General features: G+C 44.4%; 2 protein-coding genes across 3 annotated transcripts in view; one reads left to right on the top strand and one right to left on the bottom strand.

Annotated features, from left to right (window-relative positions):
• The window catches only part of Copa (COPI coat complex subunit alpha), a 49094-nt gene extending 47413 nt beyond the window's left edge, over positions 1-1681 (bottom strand). For both annotated transcript variants that reach the window (XR_007212488.1, XM_048356617.1), the window contains exon 1: positions 1525-1681. Coding sequence is in view for 1 of the 2 variants with exons in the window: in XM_048356617.1 (XP_048212574.1) it covers positions 1525-1564 (40 nt within the window). In the remaining variant the exon portion in view is untranslated. The remainder of the gene's footprint in view (positions 1-1524) is intronic.
• A 19-nt stretch (positions 1682-1700) lies between these two features.
• Positions 1701-21340, top strand: Ncstn (nicastrin). The gene is made up of 17 exons (XM_048356618.1): positions 1701-1885; positions 4073-4177; positions 9043-9166; positions 9584-9705; positions 10430-10575; positions 12862-13012; positions 13593-13702; positions 13957-14109; positions 15390-15494; positions 15660-15737; positions 16477-16649; positions 17995-18097; positions 18212-18307; positions 18829-18916; positions 19161-19315; positions 19610-19822; positions 20621-21340. The coding sequence occupies exons 1-17, from the start codon at positions 1801-1803 to the stop codon at positions 20741-20743; spliced, it is 2130 nt and encodes a 709-aa protein (XP_048212575.1). The 5' UTR covers positions 1701-1800; the 3' UTR covers positions 20744-21340.
• Positions 21341-22007: the final 667 nt, after the last annotated feature.

Here is a 22007-nt window from a genome sequence, read left to right as displayed (position 1 = left end):
TGCTATCAACAATCTTAGGCAACTTTATATCTCTAAATGTCTACTTTCTGTTATTTAAAATAAGGATAATTAACATTCTCTTAGAATTAAGATGAGAAAGTTTATAGAAAGTGCCTATTTAATTTGCTTTGTGCTGGTACTGAAGCTTGAATTCTGGGCCTTGAGCTCTTGCTTGGATTTTTTTCACTCAAGGCTGTTGTTCTACCACTTGAACAATACCTCCACTTCTGGCTTTTGCTGGTTAGTTGGAGATAAGAGTCTAATGGACTTTGCTGCCAGTGTTAGTTTTGAACTGCAATCCTCAGATCTCAGCTTCCGGAGTAGCTAGAATTACAGACATAAGCCACCACCAACCAGCAGGCAAGTGTTTATATACTACAGTACCTGGCTAGATTCTTAGCTCAAAACCTGGAAAGTATTATTACTGTGACACTATATTTTGATGTTTCCAAGTCTCATGAGATGCTTGCACATGAAAGATACAATTATGGATTTCTGGGACCAGGATGCGGAAAGAAGGATGTCAGAATATTTGAGGGTTCATATATATGAGACATATACCACAGACACAAATAGGCAAATAAAAATGTAAAATAAAAGTGAGAATATTTTGGAGGATTCATAAAACAAAAGAATTTATTTTCTGAGTCAGCTTGCCTGCACCAAGTGGATCATAAACTTGGTGAAACTGTATATCGACAGTATTTTTACAATTAAATATCTATCAAAGTGTTAAATGTACATATTCTATTTCTTATCCATCCCATTGCCTAGATTGTATATATAAGTATCTTCATTAAGTCTTTCTTTTCTTTCTTTTTTTTTTTTTTTTTGCCAGTCCTGGGCCTTGGACTCAGGGCCTGAGCACTGTCCCTGGCTTCTTTTTGCTCAAGGCTAGCACTCTGCCACTTGAGCACCAGTTCTGGCCGTTTTCGATATATGTGGTGCTGGGGAATCGAACCCAGGGCTTCAAGTATATGAGGCAAGCACTCTTGCCACTAGGCCATATCCCCAGCCCTTCATAAGGTCTTTCTGATGGCCAAAATGTGGAGGGGAAAAAATGGAAACGCCCTCTCAGATTTTTTTTTCCTTAGGCAGGGTCTCATTATGAGATATGTGTCCTTACGTACAGCCGCCTGTGTTATCTCTGAAAAAGCTACTGTGACACAGGTTGAAACACAAATGCCCAGGGCTGCTTATCAATCAAAACACCCAACAGGTCGCAGGGCCGTGGAAACAGGAAAAAAAAAAAAAGTCGGGCGTTCCCAAGACAGGAGCGAGGAAGGAAAAGAATAGGAAGCGGGCCTAAGAGATCCGCGGCAGGGCAGAAACCATTACACAGGTCCATCGAAGCCCCCGTGCACACAGAGGAGAGGACCGCGGCGACGACCTCCCTCCCTCAGTTGGTCCGCTGGGCCCAGTTCTGCCGGTTAAACCCATCCATTCTCGCTCTCTCTCTCTCTCCCGGCGACAGGGCCGCCCCGGACAGACAGCCTCCAAGTTCCCCCTTTTCTGCTCCACTACCTTTGACCCGCGCGCTCTTGGTCTCGAATTTGGTGAGCATCGTTCACTCCTCCGGGGGCTCCGACGCTCGCTGACCACCACAGCTCCACCGCTCCCCGCGGGCCTCCCGGGGCACTTCCACGTCAGCGACCCTGGGTCGCGGCACCCGGAAGCGCCTCGGACACGGACTTCCGGTCGCTGCAGCTAGAAGCCACAGAGACGGCGCTGGGGGAAATCCTAGAGAGGCCGCTGCTGGCCTGGAGGAGAACTGAGACTTCCGCCCGGCGGAGAGTCAAGATGGCCACGGCTGCGGGTGGCCCAGGGGCTGACCCGGGAAATCGGGGTGTTCTTCGCCTTCTGTCTCTCTCCGTGGTACTGGCAGGTGAGGCTTCCCCACCGGTGAGCTCCGGTCTGGAAGGTGTTACCCTCCGGATCTGCCCATCCGCAAGCGGCGGGCGGCGTTTCCCTTTTGGTCCCCGCTGCCCCTCTGTCCCCCCACCTTGTAAATCCTCTTTCTCTTTCGTTCCCACGACAGAAGTTCCCCCCCTCCCCTTTTTACCTGGACTTTCTGCATCCCTTCCACCGGCGGCAGGTTGGGCCGCTTCCTTCCCGCTTCCAGGCCCTATGCTTGGATTTCCAGCCTGATTTCTCAACCACTTCATCTGAAGCCGGCTTTCCCCCAGAGCCCTAGCTACCCCACCCATACTCTAAAGGGACAGGTGCGAAAGTTGAGCCTCCTTCCCTGTGTTTAGGTTTTTAGGGCCGGAAAAGGTAGAGTTATCCTTTCGTCCTCTGTTGATCCCACCGTAAACTCATGTCCCCGTGTTGGGTCTCAGTTTCTTTCATCGGTAAAGTGAAACTGAGGTAGGCTAAAACTGTAGTGACTCAAGGAACTTTAGGCTTTTTTTTTATTTTCTTGTGATGGAGCACTACAATGTAAACATGCCTACATTTAATTATGACGGTTTCTTTACCCTAATTCACACTAAAAACAAAACACCACACCACTAAGGGAGAAACTTGCTGTCTCCCGTTGTAGGTGTACACAAGTGACCTATGGGAGATAGAGTAACTGAACAGGTGTGTGTGGTGTAAAGTTTCTCCCCATTGTGTTCAGATTCCTGGCAAAGGTCTTAGGTATTTTTATTTATTTGCTTTAATAATTTGTATTTTGGACCAGCACTTTTTTTTAATGGTTAGTAGTGGAGTTAGAATGCAGGGTCTGGTCACTCACTGTCCCTGAGCTTTTTTGCTCAAGGCTGGCGGCTCTACCACTTTGACCCACAGCTTCAGGTGCTGTTTTGTGATGGTCAATTGGAGAAAAGCATCTCACAGACCTTTCTGTGCAGGGCTGGCTTTAAATTGTGATCCTCAGGTCTCAGCCTCCCGGGTAGTTAGGATTAAAGGCCTGAGCTGAGCCAGCACTTTTTTAAAGTGTGTATACCAGTAGCTGGGCTTGACCTTGGGGTCTTGCTGTTACTTCACTTTTTCACTCAGCTGGTGCTCCACCACTTGAGCCTCACCTATGGTCTGGCTTTTGCTAGTTATTTGAAGACGAAGTCTCTTGTTGGACTTTTTCTCCCTGACTGGCATCAACTTCAGTCATCAGATCTCAGCTTTCTAAGTAGCTAGGAGGACAGTCATGAGCCACTGGCACTTACTTGACTGCAGCACTCTTTTATTAAAAAGTTAGTACTGTATCCCAGTGGTGGCTCAAACCTATAATCAGGAGCCCAGAGGAACAACATTCAAAACCAACCCAACCAAGAAAGTCTTATTTCCATTTAAGTAGCAAAAAGCCAGAGTGGAGATGTGGCTATTGTGGTAGAGTACTAGCTTTGAGCAAAAAAGCTAAGCAAAAGACAAATGCAATGCAACCAGAAGCTGGCACATATAAGGACAAACACCTTTCTTTGGACAAACCAAGTTTTATCTCTTTTAACTGTCATTGCTCCTTGTGGAGTTTAAACCTTCTGAGCTACATACGTATGTGAATACTCTTTAAGTATTTTTTCCTAAGAAATGCCTAAGAAATGAAGGGAATTGGACATTAGTCCCATTTTAGAAGGTACAGAACCCTTATCTGTGTAGTCCTACTCTTGTGGTTGAAATCTGGGGGTCATATCTGTTTTGTTTTGTTTTGTTTTGTTTTTGGCCAGTCCTGGGCCGTCAACTCAGGGCCTGAGCACTGTCCCTGGCTTCTTTTTTGCTCAAGGCTAGCACTCTGCCACTTGAGCCACAGCGCCACTTCTGGCCATTTTCTGTATATGTGGTGCTGAGGAATTGAACCCAGGGCCTCATGTATACGAGGCAAGCACTCTTGCCACTAGGCCATATTCCCAGCCCATGGGGGTCATATCTGAAGACAGCTGGGAAAGAAGAGTCTTTGAGACCCCATCTCCAAACTAACCAGCAAAAAGCCTGGCTATAAGCAAGACTTAAGTAGTAGAATGCTAGCCAGTCAAGCAAGCTCAAGACCCTGAGTTCGAACACCAATATTAGCAAAAAAAAAAAAGTATGATATTGAATGATGTACAGTAATTCCTTCTAACATTTCTTATCTTACCAGGTTTGTGTGGGGGAAACTCAGTGGAGAGAAAGATCTACATTCCCTTAAATAAGACAGCTCCCTGTGTCCGTCTACTCAATGCCACTCATCAAATTGGCTGCCAGTGTAAGTTGAGATTGGGATTTGTGTTTATGGCCGTTAATATTTCAGTCTGAATGGTGATACTGAAAAAGGACCTTGTATTGCTTATAAGTCTTGGCCATCAAATTAGATTATATGAGTAGGAGATGATAGAGAACCAAGAATGATAAGTAATAAGAGCTAATACTTAGTAAATGCTGTACACTAAGTTGTTTGATGTCTATCTCACTTAATCTCTACAACTACTCCTATAATCAACATTGCATATCATGAGGCTTAGAGAAACTTTTCTAATATCATACTGTCTATGGATTGTTATTACCTGCACTTTGAATAGTCTTTATGGAAATAAAATGGGACTTTTTTTTTTAAGGGTTTTGCTACGTGTCATGCATTCCAGACTGGCCTCAAACTTAATATCCTCCTGCTGTAGCCTGAGTGCTGGGATTATAAGCCTGGGTCACCATACCTGGATTTTTTTGTTTTTTGTTTGTAATGCTTGAGACTGAGCTCAGAGTTTAAGCTATGTTTAGTAGGTGCAACTAGTAGAAAGCATTGAAAATGCCAAATAGTTGTGAGAGCAATTAGCATATTATTTGGATGCTTTTTTGCTGAGATCTTTTTTTTTTTTTTAACCAGTCCTGTGGCTTGAACTCTGGGCCTGAGCACTATCCCTGGCTTCTTCTTGCTCAAGGCTAGCACTCTACCACTTGGGCCACAGCACCACTTCTGGCCTTTTCTATATATGTGGTGCTGAGGAATTGAACCCAGGGCTTCATATGTGCAAGGCAAGCACTCTACCACTAGGCCATATTCCCAGGCCCTGGATGCTTTTTTTGTTGTTGTTATTGTTGGTTGTGGGGCTTTAACTTGGGGCCTGGGTGCTGTCCCTGAGCTTTTGTGCTCAAGGATAGTGCTCTACCACTTTGAGTCACAGTGACACTTCTGGTTTTCTGGGGGTTAATTGGAGATAAGAGTCTCATGGACTTTCCTGCCCGAGCTGCCTTTGAACTGTTATCCTGAGTAGCAAGGATTACAGGCATGAACCACTGGTGCCAGCTTGGATGCATTTTCATGCTTTCTGAAAGTTCCAAAACTGACTCCCTTGATATCCTGGGGTAAAAACTATGAAGATCATAGAGGAGGGGGAAAAATCGTGATCTGAAGGCTGAATCCAGTTTGCTTTCTGTTGAAGCTACTATTGTCAGGTTTTCGTTTTCCATAGACAGTAGTTCTGTCAGAGTATAATTGTAGGAAAGCCAAAAACTTAGAATCTGAGCTTGGCTTTTTCACCATCAAATTGGTCACCTTTGAATATCAGATTACTCCTGTATTAAGTAGTGTTTGGAGTCGTTTTGCCAAAACAGAAAGTCAGACTTTTTATTTACTTACTTGTTTTGGTTTTTCTGAGACAAAATCTCACTATATAGCCCAGGTTGGTCACAAACTTGCAATCTTCCTGCTTCGAATTCCCAAGTGCTTGATTATAGGAATCAGCTACCACATCCAGCTTTAAAATGTCTTTTAGGCTGGGTGCAGATGGCTTACACCTGTAATCCTAGTTACTCAGGAGGTTGAGATCTGAGGATCATGGTTCAAAGCCATCCCGGGCAGGAAAGTCCATGAGACTCTTATCTCCAATTAACCACCAGAAAACAGGAAGTGGCACTGTGACTCCAGTGGTAGAATGCTAGCCTTCAACTGAAGAGCTCAGGGACAGCGCCCAGGCCCAGGGTTCAAGCCCCTCGAACAAAAAGGGAAAAAAAAAAGTATTTTAATGTGGTTGTTGATGATGATGAATATATAGTGTGGTCTCAGCAGTACTGTGTAATTACTTCATTAAGAAGAACTTAAGAAGAAACTTCCAGGGCTGGGAATATGGCCTAGTGGCAAGAGTGCTTGCCTCCTATACATGAAGCCCTCGGTTCCATTCCCCAGTACGACATATATAGAAAACGGCCAGAAGTGGCGCTGTGGCTCAAATGGCAGAGTGCTAGCCTTGAGCAAAAAGAAGCCAGGGACAGTGCTCAGGCCCTGATTCCAAGGCCCAAGACTGGCAAAAAAAAAGAAGAAACTTCCAACTTGTTAAGAAGAAACAGTTTTTGGAAGTAAGGAAAATGCTCAGAAAGGTAATAAATAATTTACCTGTCATTTCCTGAGCTATATGGCTATACTATATGTTAATTGCCCCATGAGCTTGCTACAGGAAGCACTAGGATTATGATGAATGGTTCTAAACAGCCTTAACGTTTTTGCTGGATTTAGTTTTTAAACTGGATTTGTAGATGGAAGAGAACAAAATCCATAATGGGCTGAGATCAGATTGGTGGATTTGTTAAAACCTCATTGTAAGTGTAAGAAGCCAGGACCTCATCCTCCTGGAACTGAGCTCTAAAAAATTCCCTTTGGAAATGAGTCTTCTTACTAGATAGTCCTCAAGAAGCCCTATGGGAAGTAAAGCAGTAGCCTCTAGAGAAATAGCCTAGTGCTAATACAGAGAAACAAGAAGGGAGGGGCTGGACTCTGACCACTTCCTCATTAAAATCTTGTTCCTTTTCAACCTACTTACTTCCAAGTCTTACTTCATCATACCTATCCATTCTTAGCAGGCAGTGTACTTTTTAATTAATGTGGCTGGCCTTTAAATAAGGGGAAAAAATTAGATCCAGATTTTATTTTCTGGTTATAATGCCCTACTTCCATTGGATCCTTCCAATGCTCAAAGATAGCTGTATGTTTCTTCTTGCTCCATGAACTGTTCCTTGTTGAATGTAAGCAAATTACACCTGCCTGGTTGCCAGTTGTGATTCAGGTTGGAATCTAGATTTCTTCAGTCCATTATCATAGGTTATCTTTCTGCCCTCTCCAGACCTGAAAGTACCTTTTTTAAAACACTTTTTAAAAAAACACTAACTTTTCCTTTGCCCATATTTTATGGCAGGAACTTGGGGGTTTGGGTGGTTGTTGTTGGGGTGTTTTGGCTGTTTTGCTTAGAACTTCCATTGGTATCTGTATCATAACTAAAGTTGTTTCAGACTCTGATATCTCTCATTTATTACTCTTCCCACTGACATGAACTTGCTAAGTTTTTACTTGTATATAAGCCTGGTTGCCAGTTGTGATTCAGGTTGGAATCTAGATTTCTTCAGTCCATTATCATAGGTTATCTTTCTTCCCTCTCCAGACCTGAAAGTACCTTTTTTAAAACACCTTTTTTAAAAACACTAACTTTTCCTTTGCCCATATTTTATGGCAGGAACTTGGGGGTTTGGGTGGTTGTTGTTGAGGTGTTTTGGTTGTTTTGCTTAGAACTTCCATTGGTATCTGTATCATAACTAAAGTTGTTTCAGACTCTGATATCTCTCATTTATTACTCTTCCCACTGACATGAAATTGCTAAGTTTTTACTTGTATATAAGCCACAGGTAGACATTGGAGACCCATAAATTTTATAAGATCCTATGGGGAAAAAATTCTTGGATAGCAATTGGGAAATTTATAGCTTTTGTCTCCTATGAGTTGCATGTTCGTGCCTTTGCCTAGAAGAATAGTTCTCATGCCTGACTGTTATAAAACTACATTTAGTGAGTTTTGAAAATACACATGTTTGGGTAATTTTACTTTGGAAGATTTGAGGCAAGGCCCAAGAATCTATTTTTTAAGACTCCAGGGATTAAGGATATAGCTCTTTGGTATTGTGTGTTTAGCATGTATGAGATCTTGCATTCAATCCCCACTATCAAGAAGAAAAAAAGAAAAAAGAAAAGGGGGGAAAAAAAACCTACAAGATGATTCTAATACACAGTCATGACTGAGAACATGAGGCCCTGGGTTTGATTCCCCAGCACCACATATACAGAAAACGGCCAGAAGTGGCGCTGTGGCTCAAGTGGCAGAGTGCTAGCCTTGAGCAAAAAGAAGCCAGGGACAGTGCTCAGGCCCTGAGTTCAAGGCCCAGGACTGGCCAAAAAACAAAAAACAAAAAAACCTACAAGATGATTCTAATACACAGTCATGACTGAGAACTGGTGATAAAATATGGTGATAAAATAATGAGTAACACATCCATCTTCAATGGCCAAAAGACTGGCAAAGAGATCCTAGGATATCTCTCTGTAGATCCCTTGAGAACCTGAGGAATAGTACCAGCTGCCTCAAATTGGTAGAATCGTAAACATTCTTAACTATCCATCCTGTAGATCAGTGCTTCCTGATCTTTGTCCCATTATAAGAAAAATAAAATGGTCTTTGTATGGCATCCTGGCACATACAGAAATAGATGTATTTTGTAGGACATCCTGAGGTAAATAGTCTATTTCTGGCAGCAAGTGACCATACAAAGAAAGGAGGGCAATCATCAGTACATCTCTCTATTCAACATGTGTCAAATGGGAAGCTCTGTTCTTGAAACCTTGAAGTTCTTAATCACACCGAAAACTAGCTAGAAACAAGTTCCCAAATAAAGTGAAGGGATGATACTGGGACCAGGAAATCTCTACACTTTCATAAAGGAAGATTCAAAGCTAGAAGTCTAAGCTAGAGCTCCAGAGTTTGATATTTCCTGGAGAAAGTACAGGTTTGGAAATTTGGATGTCTACTGTCCTAGAGTTTTGTGTATATTGTTAAATAAAGTTGTTGAAATTGGAGTGAATGAAAAGCTCAAAGAACCTTTCTGGCATCAAAACCTCTAATGAGTTCTCTTGGGCTCTTTTGTCCCCCTGTTCTTTCTTTCAGTGGAGCTGGGGACAATTCAGCCCTCCAAGTCTAGGAAAGACTGTAATTGCTTGAATATGTTGTAACTTTAGGGATAAAAGATCTGTAGAAGCAGTAAGGCAAAGTCAGAAGTATCACCTCTGGGAGCCTTAATTTGACCCATTCTATCTTGGCAGCTTCAATTAATGGAGACACAGGAGTTATCCATGTAGTGGAGAAAGAAGAGGACCTACAGTGGGTGTTGACCGATGGCCCCAATCCCCCTTATATGGTTCTGCTGGATGGCAAGCTCTTTAACAGGTAAGAACCTGCTGTGCCTGCTGTGAATCCATATCCAGAGAAAGTGTGACTCAGTGAACAGTTCTCATACTTGGGAGTATAGCTGCCTTAGTCTGGGCATGGTGGCAGGGTTGGTGTTCATAAGGGAAGAAGTACTATCAAAGGGAGTCATCTTAGATACCTTAGAGTAGAGCTCTAGTAAGGATCTCGGGGAGGCAGGAGGGATGCCAAAGGTCTTGGTTTTACTCAAGGACAAAGTAGATTAAACCCTGAGCTCATCTGTTGGACCATAATCCAAACTCAGAAGTTAGAGACCCAAAAGGGAAATAGTGAATGGATAGTTCCAGTCCCCTAATTGTCTGTTCATTTGCATGGGGAGGAGGGCAGGGCATTTGGCTGATACCTCTGCCTTCTCTCATGGCATTCCTTCTATTTCAGGGATATAATGGAAAAGCTGAAAGGGAGAACCAGCCGAATTGCTGGTCTTGCAGTGACTTTTTCCAAGCCCAATTCCACCTTAGGCTTCTCTCCTAGTGTGCAGTGCCCAAATGATGGGTTTGGTAAGAGCCCCAAAGGATCAGAAGAGCCAACTGTTGTGCAGGGTTCATTGTTGCTTCAGTCTTAAAAGCCTGTGTGTGTGTGTGTGTGTGTGTGTGTGTGTGTGTGTGTGTGTGTGTGTATGTGTGTGTGTGTCTGTGTCTGTGTCTGTGGAGGGTGTGTGCATTGTAAGCAGCTAACTCCCAAACAGAAGATAAGAGTTTCTTTTCCTTCCTTCCTTCCTTCCTTCCTTCCTTCCTTCCTTCCTTCCTTCCTTCCTTCCTTCCTCCCTTCCCTCCTTCTTTCCTTCCTTCTGTTGGTTTGGTTTTGTTTTGTCTTTCTTTTCTGGCAGTACTGGGTTTGAACTCAGGGCATTGCACTTGATTTGCAGGTACTCTACCATTTGATCCATACTTTCAGCCCTATAATGTTTCTTATGACCTTGCTGTTCTTTACTTTCCTCTCTCCCTTCTCCTTCTTCTCCTTCTTTCCTTTCCTCTCTCCCTTCTCCTTCTTCCCCTTCTTTTGTGTCACATGCCCAGATGCCTAATCTGCCAGGCTAGGTTTCTCCAATAACCAGTATCTATTTTAATGTGACTGGTGATAGATTCATGTTTGCATTTTTGTGTTACTGGCTCTTTAAATTCAGTACCAATCCTCTAATATTCTAACCTTGCTCTTTTACCTGTTACTTAAGTGCTTGATGTCCCCATAACCTATCTCCCTCACTTCCCTTCCACACTTCAGGTATTTACTCCAACTCTTATGGCCCAGAGTTTGCTCATTGTAAAGAAACACTATGGAACTCTCTGGGCAATGGCTTGGCTTATGAAGACTTTAGTTTCCCCATTTTTCTTCTTGAGGATGAAAATGAAACCAAGATCATCAAGCAGGTAATGACTCTGCCAGCTCCTAGTTATTATAAGAAAGAATACTATGGTTTAGGCTGGGAATATGGCCTAGTGGCAAGAATGCTTGCCTCCTATACATGAAGCCCTCGGTTCCATTCCCCAGCACCACATATATAGAAAATGGCCAGAAGTGGCACTGTGGCTCAAGTGGCAGAGTGCTAGCCTTGAGCAAAAAGAAGTCAGGGACAGTGCTCAGGCCATGAGTCCAAGGCCCAGGACTGGCAGCAAAAAAAAAAAAAAAAAAGAATACTATGGTTTAGGTTCTCCAGTTGGGAAGGAAGCTCCTTTCACAGTTACACACTTTAAAAAACAGTTTCTAATAAAAAACAACACAAACAACAAGACATTAATTTCCTTACATCTGATTTCTTTTCCCGCCTAATAATCACAGCATTAAAGCCATCAATGGATCTGTCAATCTATCTCCAGTGTTAGTGCTTGAATGCAGGGCTTTGCGCTCTTTCTAGTTTTGTACTCACAGCTGGCATTCTACTGCCTGAACCATGCCTGTACTCTCTGGCTTTCATTTGGTTATAGGGAGATGAGTCTTTTAGATTTGCCTGCCTGGGCTGACTTGGAACCATGATTCTCAAATCTTGGCCTTCTCAGTAGCTAGCATTATATACATGATACAGCAACAGCACCGAGCAAAGCATTTTAGGCTGGAAGGAAGTATTCAAAATATTTGAAGCTGGGTGCTCATGGTTCATGCCTGTAATCCCAGCTTCTCAGGAGGCTGAGATCTGAGGATCACAGTTTGAAGGGAGTCCGGCAGGAAAATGCATGACATTCATCTCCGGTTAGCCACCAAAAAGCTGGAAGTGGAGGTGTGGTTCAAATGGTAGAGTGCTAGCCTTGAGCAAGAAAACTAAAGGAAAGTACCTAGGCTCTCAGTTCAAGCCCCATGACTGGCAAAAAACAAAACAACAGCAGCAACAACAACAAAAAAAAAAATCACATTGAAAGGCACTGAAAGATTCAATTAAGGCCCATATGCTGGTGACGTGCCTATAATTCTAGCTCTTCAAAAGGCTTCGATCTGAGGATCACAGTTCAAAGCCAGCCCAAGCAGACAAATCCAGGCCATTCTTATAACCACTTAGCAAAAAGCTAGAATTGGAGGTATGGCTTAGGTAATATAGTGCCAGCTATGAGCTAAAAAAAAAAAAAGAATCCAAACGAGCACAATCCCTAGTAATGGGACGCCCCCCGCCCATACACACACAAACTTCAATTAAGGAATTTCAGAGATTCTAATATGTCCTAATTCTAGCCTAGCATCTTCATTCATTTTAACATTAAGAGTAGTTAGTAGATTTGTCTACAGATGACTTGATGTCTCAGATGGATTGAATCTTATGTTAGGTCTCTAGCCAGTGCTTCTTACATCAGGTCACACTGAGAACAGTGTCTGAAGCCAGGTGTGTTGCAGTATCTGAAGTCTCAATAGAAGGATTATGAGTTTGAGGCTTTCCTGGACTATACAGCAAGACCCTGTCTCAGAAAACAACAAAACAAACAAAAAAATAGTGGCTCAAGTGGGCCATTCTGAAAAAGGTTAAATTCATCTACTCTAACCAAACTATTGAATCCATTCCTCTTCTTACCTACTAAGGAGGTTTTATCTTTGATTTTATAGATCCTGTGTTAATACCAGAACACCATTAGCTCAGATAAATGTCTCCCAAAAGGGAGTGGCTTAAGAATGGAGATGGAGGGCTGGGAATATGGCCTAGTGGCAAGAGTGCTTGCCTCCTACACATGAAGCTCTCAGTTTGATTCCCCAGCACCACATATATGGAAACCGGCCAGAAGGGGCGCTGTGGCTCAGGTGGCAGAGTGCTAGCCTTGAGCAGGAAGAAGCCAGGGATGGTGCTCAGGCCCTGAGTCCAAGGCCCAAGACTGGCCAAAAAAAAAAAAAAAAAAGAATGGAGATGGAAGCCTGGTGCCGGTGGCTCTTGCCTATAATCCTAGCTACTCAGGAGGCTGAGGTCTGAGGATCAAGGTTCGAAGCCAGCCCAGGCAGGAATGTCCTTGAGATTCTTGTCTCCTGTTAGACACTAAAAAAGCTGTAACTGGAGCTGCAGTTAAATGGTAGAGCACTAACCTTCAGCAAAAAAAGCTCAGGGATAGTGTCCAGGCCCTGAGTTCAAGCCCCAGGACAGGCACAAAAATTATATTTTAAAAAATAGAGATGGGATTTCTTTTGGGGGGGAAAGAAAAGGATTCCACAGCTAGCTGTCTCAGTGGGGTCCATCTCCCTTCCAGTGCTATCAAGATCACAACCTGAGTGAGAATGGTTCTGCACCTACCTTCCCATTGTGTGCCATGCAGCTCTTCTCACACATGCACGCAGTCATCAGCACTGCCACCTGCATGCGACGCAGCTTCATCCAGAGCACCTTTAGTATCAACCCAGGTAGGGGAGTCTAAGCTGTGCTGGGTGGGCTGTGGTGAGGGCAGGGGTCCTAGGCCAGGGAGGTTGGTGAGAACATGGTAGGAAAGGAGCAGGTATGGGCAGTGGGAGCACTGAGTGGGAGCAGTAGCTACAATTTTGAACCGTTTATTTTTTAATTTTTTTAATTTTATTTTTTTTAATTTGTTTTGTTTTTGTTGCCAGTCCTGGGGTGTGGACTCGGGGCCTGAGCACTGTCCCTGGCTTCTTTTTGCTCAAGGCTAGCACTCTACCTCTTGAGCCACAGCGCCACTTCCGGCTTTTTCCTATATATGTGGTGCTGAAGAATTGAACCCAGGGCCTCATGTATACGAGGCGAGCACTTTACCACTAGGCCATATTCCCAGCCCCTATTTTGAACAGTTTAGACAGCTTGTATTGAAGTAGATGTCAGCAGAGAACACAATATAGGACGGTTGGAGAAAGAAAAAATGACCTTCAGAGTCCATGAGGCATCGAGTCTGAGAGGTCTCACAGGCCTTCTTTATAGCTTCCTCTCCCTTAGTCCTATCACTGTTTGATTTCTCATTTGTGTACTGCTCAGAAATCGTCTGTGACCCCCTGTCAGACTACAACGTATGGAGCATGCTGAAGCCTATAAATACTTCTGGGACCCTGGAGCCTGAGGACAGGGTTGTGGTTGCTGCAACCCGGGTGAGTTGCCCCTGGTCAGTACCAGAGGAGCTGGCAGGCTTCTCCTGGGTGTATCTGATTTCAGATTTCATACACTAAGAACCTTAAATGGAGAGGGATCTGGGCTCTAGTAGTCCTGGGCTCTATCCATTGTCCCAGAAAATATGTATTCTTTTGGCTGGAGCAGGAGAGGGGACATGGGGCTTTATACCGATTTCCAGTTTTAAAGTGTACTTCTCCTGCCTTTTTTTTGTTGTTGTTGTTGTTGTGCCCAGTTGGACAGCCGTTCCTTTTTCTGGAATATAGCCCCGGGGGCTGAAAGTGCTGTTGCCTCCTTCGTTACCCAGCTGGCTGCAGCTGAAGCTTTGCAGAAGGCACCTGATGTGACCACCCTGCCCCGGAATGTCATGTTTGTCTTCTTTCAAGGGGTAAGGGTTCTTTGTGTTGAGTGGGCTGGCCAGGAAGGAGGCGGGGGATGGCAAAGGGGAAGATCTCAGTACTTAACCTGAGTTGTTAGGTGGCAGAGTTTTTGGTTGTGTGTCTGTGTTTTCCTTTTGGAGTCCTTTATGTTAGGAAGCTCTTCACTAAATTGATAAGCTATCAGCCTCTACCTTCTGTTTGAGGCCTCCTTTCACTTTTTTTTGTCTGCCACCTGAGAGATCCTGCCTATTCCTTCTGGCCTAAGATAAGGGAATGGCACCTATAGCTCAGCTAGTAGAGGTAGAGGAGAGTCAAGAAACACGCATAAAGCTGATGTTTGCTTTGAGCCTTTACCAAAGCTGACTTCCCTATTCTGGGCTCATGATGTTCTATGGCATGTACATGTGAGGGATCATCAGAACTGGGAGGTGGAAGAAGGACAGGGGAGTCATGTGGCTGTAAGCTGACAAGCAGTTCAGATTGCAGTATCCTGGCCACCTAGGACTTGCACCCACAACAAGAAAGTCACCAGCACTCAGTCCATCGGGCTAGGAGTCTTTATTTAGCTGTTCACAGCATCTGCTCTCCACCATCAGGATGGTAAAGAACAGCAATGAGCTACTGCAGGGCTGGGTTTTTAAAGGTAGAAGCTATGCATTCTATAGTGGGTAGTCACGTAGCATAGACACGGGGTTAACGCAGTGGGGAGAGCACAATGGGTTAAGTCACAATGGGTTAAGCAAGCCATTTACAGAAGTAGAATTTTGCAGTCAGGCTGACCTAATATCAACTTTATTTTAACAATTGTTACCATGTTTCCCTAGTGTCAACTAAGCAAGCATGAGCGGGCTAAAACAATCCAGTACTCAATCATAAGTGTACCAACCTGACAGTCTCCATGCATTTCTCTAACTACTACTATGGTTACTTCTATATCTATTACTATGATCATTTTCACAATCTGTTACTATGGTTGCTACCTAGATATAGAGAGGAACAAGGGCTACACATATTTTTAAATGTCAAACTACAAGGAACTAGTCTCACAGGTGGGGGTGCAAACCTCTAGCATGGAGTCACCAAAATAGAGTTATAGAAGCTAAGAGTAACATCTAAGACAGTAAAATTTTACAGGTCCTATAGCTCAGGGGGCTACATTTCTTGGTTCTCACAAGATGACCCAAGACAGTAGCTTTCTTGCCTATAGCTTTGATGATCTGCTTTTCCTTGAGGCTGTCCTAACTTGTTAAGTTCCTGTTCCTTTTCCTACTTAATCTCCATGCCTCAGGAAACATTTGACTACATTGGGAGCTCTCGAATGGTTTATGATATGGAGAAGGGCAAATTTCCTGTGCGGTTAGAAAACATTGACTATTTTGTGGAGCTGGGACAGGTATGTAGTCTATATGTAGTCTGTCCTTCCTTTGAACTAAAGTTTCTCCCTTTGTGTTCTGTTGTCCTTGTTGCCAGCACCACCGCCTCTCCTTTGACTCCTTTTCAACAGGTATGGACCACAGCAGGAGCTAGTCTATAAATGTTGCTTCTTCATCCTTTACAGGTGGCCCTAAGACCTTCATTAGATCTCTGGATGCACACAGATCCTATGTCTCAGAAAAATGAGTCTGTGCAAAACCAGGTAATCCAACAGATGAGAGAAAAGATCAGGTTGGGTGTTGGCTAAAGGATGAGTACTACAGTTGTTACTGCTTACTGGGGAGAATCATGAGCTCAATGACACCTCAGTGTTCCCTCAAATGGATAGTTCTCTAATCATTTGATGCCTGGTGTATGTAGTAACACTGCTCATTAAGGGCAGGTGAGTGACTTATCCTTGCTTCGCTGCTGGAATCTTCCCATCTTGTCAGGGCCTCCAACTCCCCAAATTGACCTCCACTTTCCTTACTGCTTATTTAAGACTCTCCCTTCTTATCAGGTGCTTATTTAAGACCCTTCCTTTTTCTGAGGTGCAGTTCTTTATGCTTCTCTATGTGTAATTCTCTTCGTGCTACTTCATCTTTGCTATCATCCCTACTCTATAGCACTAGAGAATTGGCTACCCATTTAGTGTTCAGCATTGGAGTTTTCATTATTATTTGCCCTCACCAATTCTGTACAACAGATAATAGGTGAAATAGCCATCGAGGACAAGGCAGCAGAGTTTAAAGAAAACAAAACTACAGGCCTCTTCTTTATACCCTAATTTCCTAACTATAAAAAGAATGATGGGAACAATAGGTAATCCAAAGAACTGGTCCCAAAAGTTTTGAAGAATATAGATCTAGAAGAGCATAGGCCATGAAGTACAGAGCACTTAAGGGCTGGGAAAACCCTTCTGCTTCCTATTTCCCAGTAGTCCGCTTCCTTCACTCCCTCAGGTTGAGGATCTCCTGGCCACTCTGGAGAGGAGTGGTGTTGGTATCCCTGGTGTCAACCTCAGGAAATTGAATCAGTCCCAGGCCCTCCCACCATCTTCTCTACAGCGATTTCTTAGAGCTCGAAACATCTCTGGTGTTGTTCTGGCTGACCATGCTAGGTCCTTCCATAACCGGTAAGTCACCTGGCTCTGCGCTTTTTTCATTCCAATGTAACTCTATTCTGAAGTCTAAGGCGAAAGGTGTTCTCACCTTATCCCATCCCTGCTCCTTGCTCCCCCTCCACTCCCCACCCAAAAATCCTCAAAGCTGTTTGGGTTCTTTGCTCAGTGACCTGGTCACTAGTCACTCTCATTGAGTGAGAGTGGTCTTCTCACTGAGTGAGGGTGATCCTCTCATTGACTTGCTCTTTATATTTGCAAAACCATCCTCAATTGTAGCACTTCCAGTCACCCTCTGTTGTGATTCCCCTTTCTCCCATCTCCTGGGGCCCGAGTTCCCTAAGGCTGCCAGCAGAGGGCATCCTCTCAAGAGTATAGGAAAGATGGGGGTATTCTTTAGATGGAGGAAGAAAGTGGTCTCTGCCTCAGGTCTGTCCATGGGTGCCACACACAGAACTCATACTCTGTGAACTGTAACATGTTCTTGTCCTCTGGTGGACACACATGGTTCAGTGTACTGAGAGGTCTCCAGAGAAGAAATGAAGTGCTATTAGTTATCCCTTTTCTGGGTTGCCCTTAAGTTGTTCCTAAATTATGGCCTAGGAGAACAGCAATTTTGCTCAGGCTACTTTTTGAGCTCTGGGGGGTCAAATAAGTCTCTGAATAAAAATACTGAAGCTCTGGTTGTCCAGCCAGAGCCTGAGCCTCCTTCTCATTCCACTTAGGGGAGTGACAATTCTAGCAGTCAGTTAGCTCTCTTCTTCAAATCTTTTCTGCGTTACTTTAGGGTAAGGCATGATTCATCATTTGAACATGATTTGGGTTTGATTGTGTGGTGCTCTTGATCTGTGTGGGATGAAGATTTGGTCATTGTAAAGGCTGGCTGGCACTCTTAGCTTGGAGCTCCCAAGGACCATCATAATGACTTGACCCCGTGCATTCATATATATATGAACATACATAATCCTAATAACCTGCTAGTTTTTCCTCTACTTTGAGGCCCTATCAATATAAACGTTGGTTGGAACATAGTTGCTCTGATTATGTGGCAGTTTTCTGAAAAGCCTTTAAGCCACCCTCTGTGTCTCTAGCCCACATGATTAGAAGAGTCTCCTGTGCTTACTTAACCTTTTCTACTTCATTCATCAGGAAAGTCTTTGTATTTCTCTATTTACCTATCCCCTCCTACCTCCATTTTATTGATGCCATTTTTTTTTTATAACAGAGCCTAATCTTCTCTTTTTCCTTACCCTGGGTTATGAAAAATAACATACCAAGTTTCTATTAAAGGGGCCTTTAAGTAGTAAAGGGCAAGGCCCTGGCTGGACGTAACCAGGGCTCATGCTAACTTTTCTGGCAGCTATTACGAGAGCATTTATGACACAGCTGAGAACATTAATGTGACCTATCCTGAGATGCACAGCCCTGAAGAGGACCTGAACTTTGTGACAGACACTGCTAAGGTAGCACTGACCCAGGCTGCATGAGAGCATGGGGAACACAGTGAAAATGATTCAAATTAAGCCACTGAGGGTAGATGAGATGAGCCATTAAGCTCCGCTCCTTACCTGCCACAGGCCCTGGCGAATGTGGCTACAGTGCTGGGACGTGCACTCTATGAGCTTGCAGGAGGAACTAACTACAACCACACAGTTCAGGCTGATCCCCAGACGGTAAGAACAGATGGGCCCTTGGTCCTTTCTGTCTTGTTTTACACAGCAGGATATCCCCAACCTCTTTTGTTCTTTGACTCACTTCCCAAACTTTTAAACTCAGCATACCTCTTTATACTAACAAGAATGATGCCCCATGGGCTGGGGATATAGCCTAGTGGCAAGAGTGCCTGCCTCGGATACACGAGGCCCTAGGTTCGATTCCCCAGCACCACATATACAGAAAACGGCCAGAAGCGGCACTGTGGCTCAAGTGGCAGAGTGCTAGCCTTGAGCGGGAAGAAGCCAGGGACAGCGCTCAGGCCCTGAGTCCAAGGCCCAGGACTGGCCAAAAAAAAAAAAAAAAAAAAAGAATGATGCCCCAGAGAGCTCTTAGGTGGGCCTCATCTGCTGGCTACTTACAGCTAGCTACTATCTCCCAATCCTACTTGGATTCCTGCCCCATGACTTGTCTCCCCTAATTCTTTCCCTGGCCTTGCTGCAAGTCATAGCATTTTCTCAACTTGTTATTCCAACCGTAGGTCACTCGCCTCCTTTATGGGTTCCTGGTTAGAGCCAACAACTCATGGTTCCAGTCCATCCTCAGACAGGACCTAAGGTCCTACCTGGGTAAGCATATGGTATAAGAAGGGTGATCCTTAGCTAAGGAAATGTATAAAAGATAGGCATCATTTTGGTTTAATTCTTTGCTCTTTTTTTTCTTCTGTTTTCTCTTTCTCCTGCTATTGGTTGGATCTTTTTCTCTTAATCACCTCTCTTCTGGCTCCTGTCAATCTTGGGCTCTTCCTATTTCTGCCTACCTCACCCCACCTTCCACCCACCCAATCCTCACTCTCCTCTGGCTTGCATTTAGGTGATGGGCCTCTTCAACATTACATCGCTGTCTCCAGCCCCACCAACACCACTTATGTTGTGCAGTATGCCTTGGCAAATTTGACTGGCAAGGTGACCAACCTCACCCGAGAGCAGTGCCAGGATCCAAGTAAAGTCCCAAATGAGAACAAGGATGTGAGTGGTGGTGGGTGTTGGAGGTCCTCCGGGGCCTCTTTCCCTTGGGAAAACTGGAGGATCATTTAGGTCCATGTGGACTCAGGGGATTGGGATGGAGATTGGTGGAGGGATACAGCCCAGTGAACTCAAGTGTTGAAGAAGCAATAGCTGGGTGAAATTGGACCACATACAGCATAATAATGGGATGGCAGCCAGTTAACAGTTGGTTCAAATGTAGTGCTGATGGGGGTGAAAGGAACAAATAAGAAGAGAGTTACCTCAGCCCTGTGTGTGGCTCATCTTCCTGTGCAGCTGTATGAGTACTCATGGGTGCAGGGCCCTTTGAATTCAAATGAGACAGAGCGACTCCCACGGTGTGTGCGTTCCACGGCACGACTTGCCAGGGCCTTGTCCCCTGCCTTCGAACTGAGTCAATGGAGCTCCACTGAATACTCTACATGGACTGAGAGCCGCTGGAAAGATATCCGTGCTCGAATATTCCTAATTGCCAGCAAAGAGCTTGAGGTAAGATGGGGCCAGAGAGGGAGCAGAGTCTTTCTGATGATTTTCTGTTTCTTGGCTCATACCCCGTTTCATATTCCATTTGCCCCAGATTTGCAGCAGAACCTACTACAAACCTATCCCTGGCCCACCAGCATATCCCATTGTGAGGCCTCTCCACTGGTAGTTTGAGTATAATCCATTTTGGAAAACCTTTGCAATTCCAGAATGTCTTCCATTTGCTCCCATCCCACCTGGTATTCCCCATCTGGCACAGGTGGGATGGATTAGTCTTAAGATTTATTGAGGCCCATCATAAGTAATAAAAGTCCAATGAGAGAATCAGAGCCACAGGTCCTACCTTCAAGATACTTAAAATCTAAGTAATGCGAGGTAAGAACAAGAACAAACTTCCCATCTCAAATGAAGAGAGCTAAATATGCAAATCTTCCCCCTCCCCACGCTCCCACCCCCAGTCCTATGGCTTGAACTCTGGGCCTGGGCACTGTCCCTGAGCTTCTTTTGTTCCAGGCTAGCACTCTACCACTTGAGCCACAGCGCCACTTCTGGCTTTTCTGTGTATGTGGTACTGAGGAATCAAACCCAGGGCTTCATGCATGCTAGGCAAGCACTCTACCACTAAGCCACATTCCCAGCCCAATATACAGATTTTGGGGAAGATGTTGCCCATAATTGTTCCATACTTGGTGCTTGAAGCTAGCACCAGAATTCCATCGTCCTGTCTTCTGACCCCATTGTCCAAATCTGCACTGAGTTCTGAGAACCATTCTCCTTCCTTGACCGCACCCTTCTCCCTTGCAGTTTATCACCCTGATGGTGGGTTTCGGCATCCTCATCTTCTCTCTCATCGTCACCTACTGCATCAATGCCAAAGCTGATGTCCTTTTCATTGTTCCCCGAGAGCCAGGAGCTGTGTCTTACTGAGGACTCCAGCTCTCCCTGCCAGCTCTGCACTTCACTGGGAACATATCACTAGGTATCACTGGAATCTCTCTGGGCTTGTTTCAGACAAAGCTTAGCATAAAAAGTGGAACTGTCCAGAAGAGACAGGGAGAGGTAAACAGATTGCCTCTCCTCTTCAGCCTCCCCCACCCATGCTATCCCTGCAAGATCCTGGGGTTATGATAGAAGCTTCCTGCTCCTGTTTAACTCCCAAGTTGCCCACCCTCACTTGCCCTTCCACAGGATGTCTCTTATCTCTCTACCCTGCTCTTGGACCTCTGTTCCCACTGTTGCCCCTATTCTCACCCACTGGACTAGGAAGAAGGACTTGAGAATTTAGCTCATACTACATGGAACCCCTGAGGAGGAGCCTTGTGTCTCCTTCCCACTGTCCTTTCTCCGCGTTGTCAGATGGCACATTATGGTGGGCATGTTGCTGGGTGGGTATCCCACCTCCAGCCCACCGGGCTTAGTTGTACTTTTTATTAAGGTGTAATATCTATTTTCATTGGGGATTTTTCTTTTTTTCTTTTTTGTAAATATATAAATACCAAGTCTCATTAAAATTATCCCAAATGACTTGTCCTGTCGTTATTCACACCACCATGCTCAGTGACTTTGTATACTATCTTCTTGGTGTCCCAAAGACCCCAGAAGAAAGGCCCTTTAACACAGCCCTAAAAGAAGTGCTTTGTGTGGAACCACGGAGCCCCTCTTATAAGAGTAATGTTAACACAGTTTCTTCTTACTTTGTAATGACATACATTTCTTTTATTCATTGCAAGACACTGGCTGGGGCACAGAGATGAAGAACGTATAACATTTGAGTAGTTCACAGTTGGAATGAAGGAAAAAACATTTTACAGTTAGGTATAACCCAGTATAATAAGTGGAATTTGCAGAATATCCAGAATGTTCCAGTAGTATGTGGTGGAGTTCAAGGCAGTGTAGGTGACATTGAGATAAAATTAAAGGAGTTCACCAGATGTAGTACAGTTAAAAAAAAAAAAAAAAAAGGTACAAGTCCTGTTTGGAAAGTAGGAAATTACCCAATGTAGCTGGGTCAGGAGGAGGTGAGATGGATCACACCAGAAGGCTCTTGGGTGACATACTGAAGAGTTTTAGGCCCTCTGTTGATGATGGAGGTTTTGTAGACCAAGAGTTGTTTAGGCCTGCTTGCCTTAGAAGAGCCACAGCTCTTTGGAAACCTGAATTCCCTAAGTCTTCATGGAGGCAAAATTGTGGA

Source organism: Perognathus longimembris, chromosome 11, assembly GCF_023159225.1.
Source record: "Perognathus longimembris pacificus isolate PPM17 chromosome 11, ASM2315922v1, whole genome shotgun sequence".
Taxonomy (NCBI): domain Eukaryota; kingdom Metazoa; phylum Chordata; class Mammalia; order Rodentia; family Heteromyidae; genus Perognathus; species Perognathus longimembris.
This window is presented reverse-complemented; position numbering and strand designations above follow the sequence as displayed.

Coding starts and splice junctions, on each gene's coding strand:
- Ncstn (XM_048356618.1), top strand. CDS start 1,801: ATGGCCACGGCTGCGGGTGGCCCAGGGGCTGACCCGGGAAATCGGGGT. Junction 9,706..10,429: donor GTGCCCAAATGATGGGTTTG/GTAAGAGCCCCA, acceptor TCCACACTTCAG/GTATTTACTCCAACTCTTAT. Junction 19,823..20,620: donor TTGCCAGCAAAGAGCTTGAG/GTAAGATGGGGC, acceptor TCTCCCTTGCAG/TTTATCACCCTGATGGTGGG.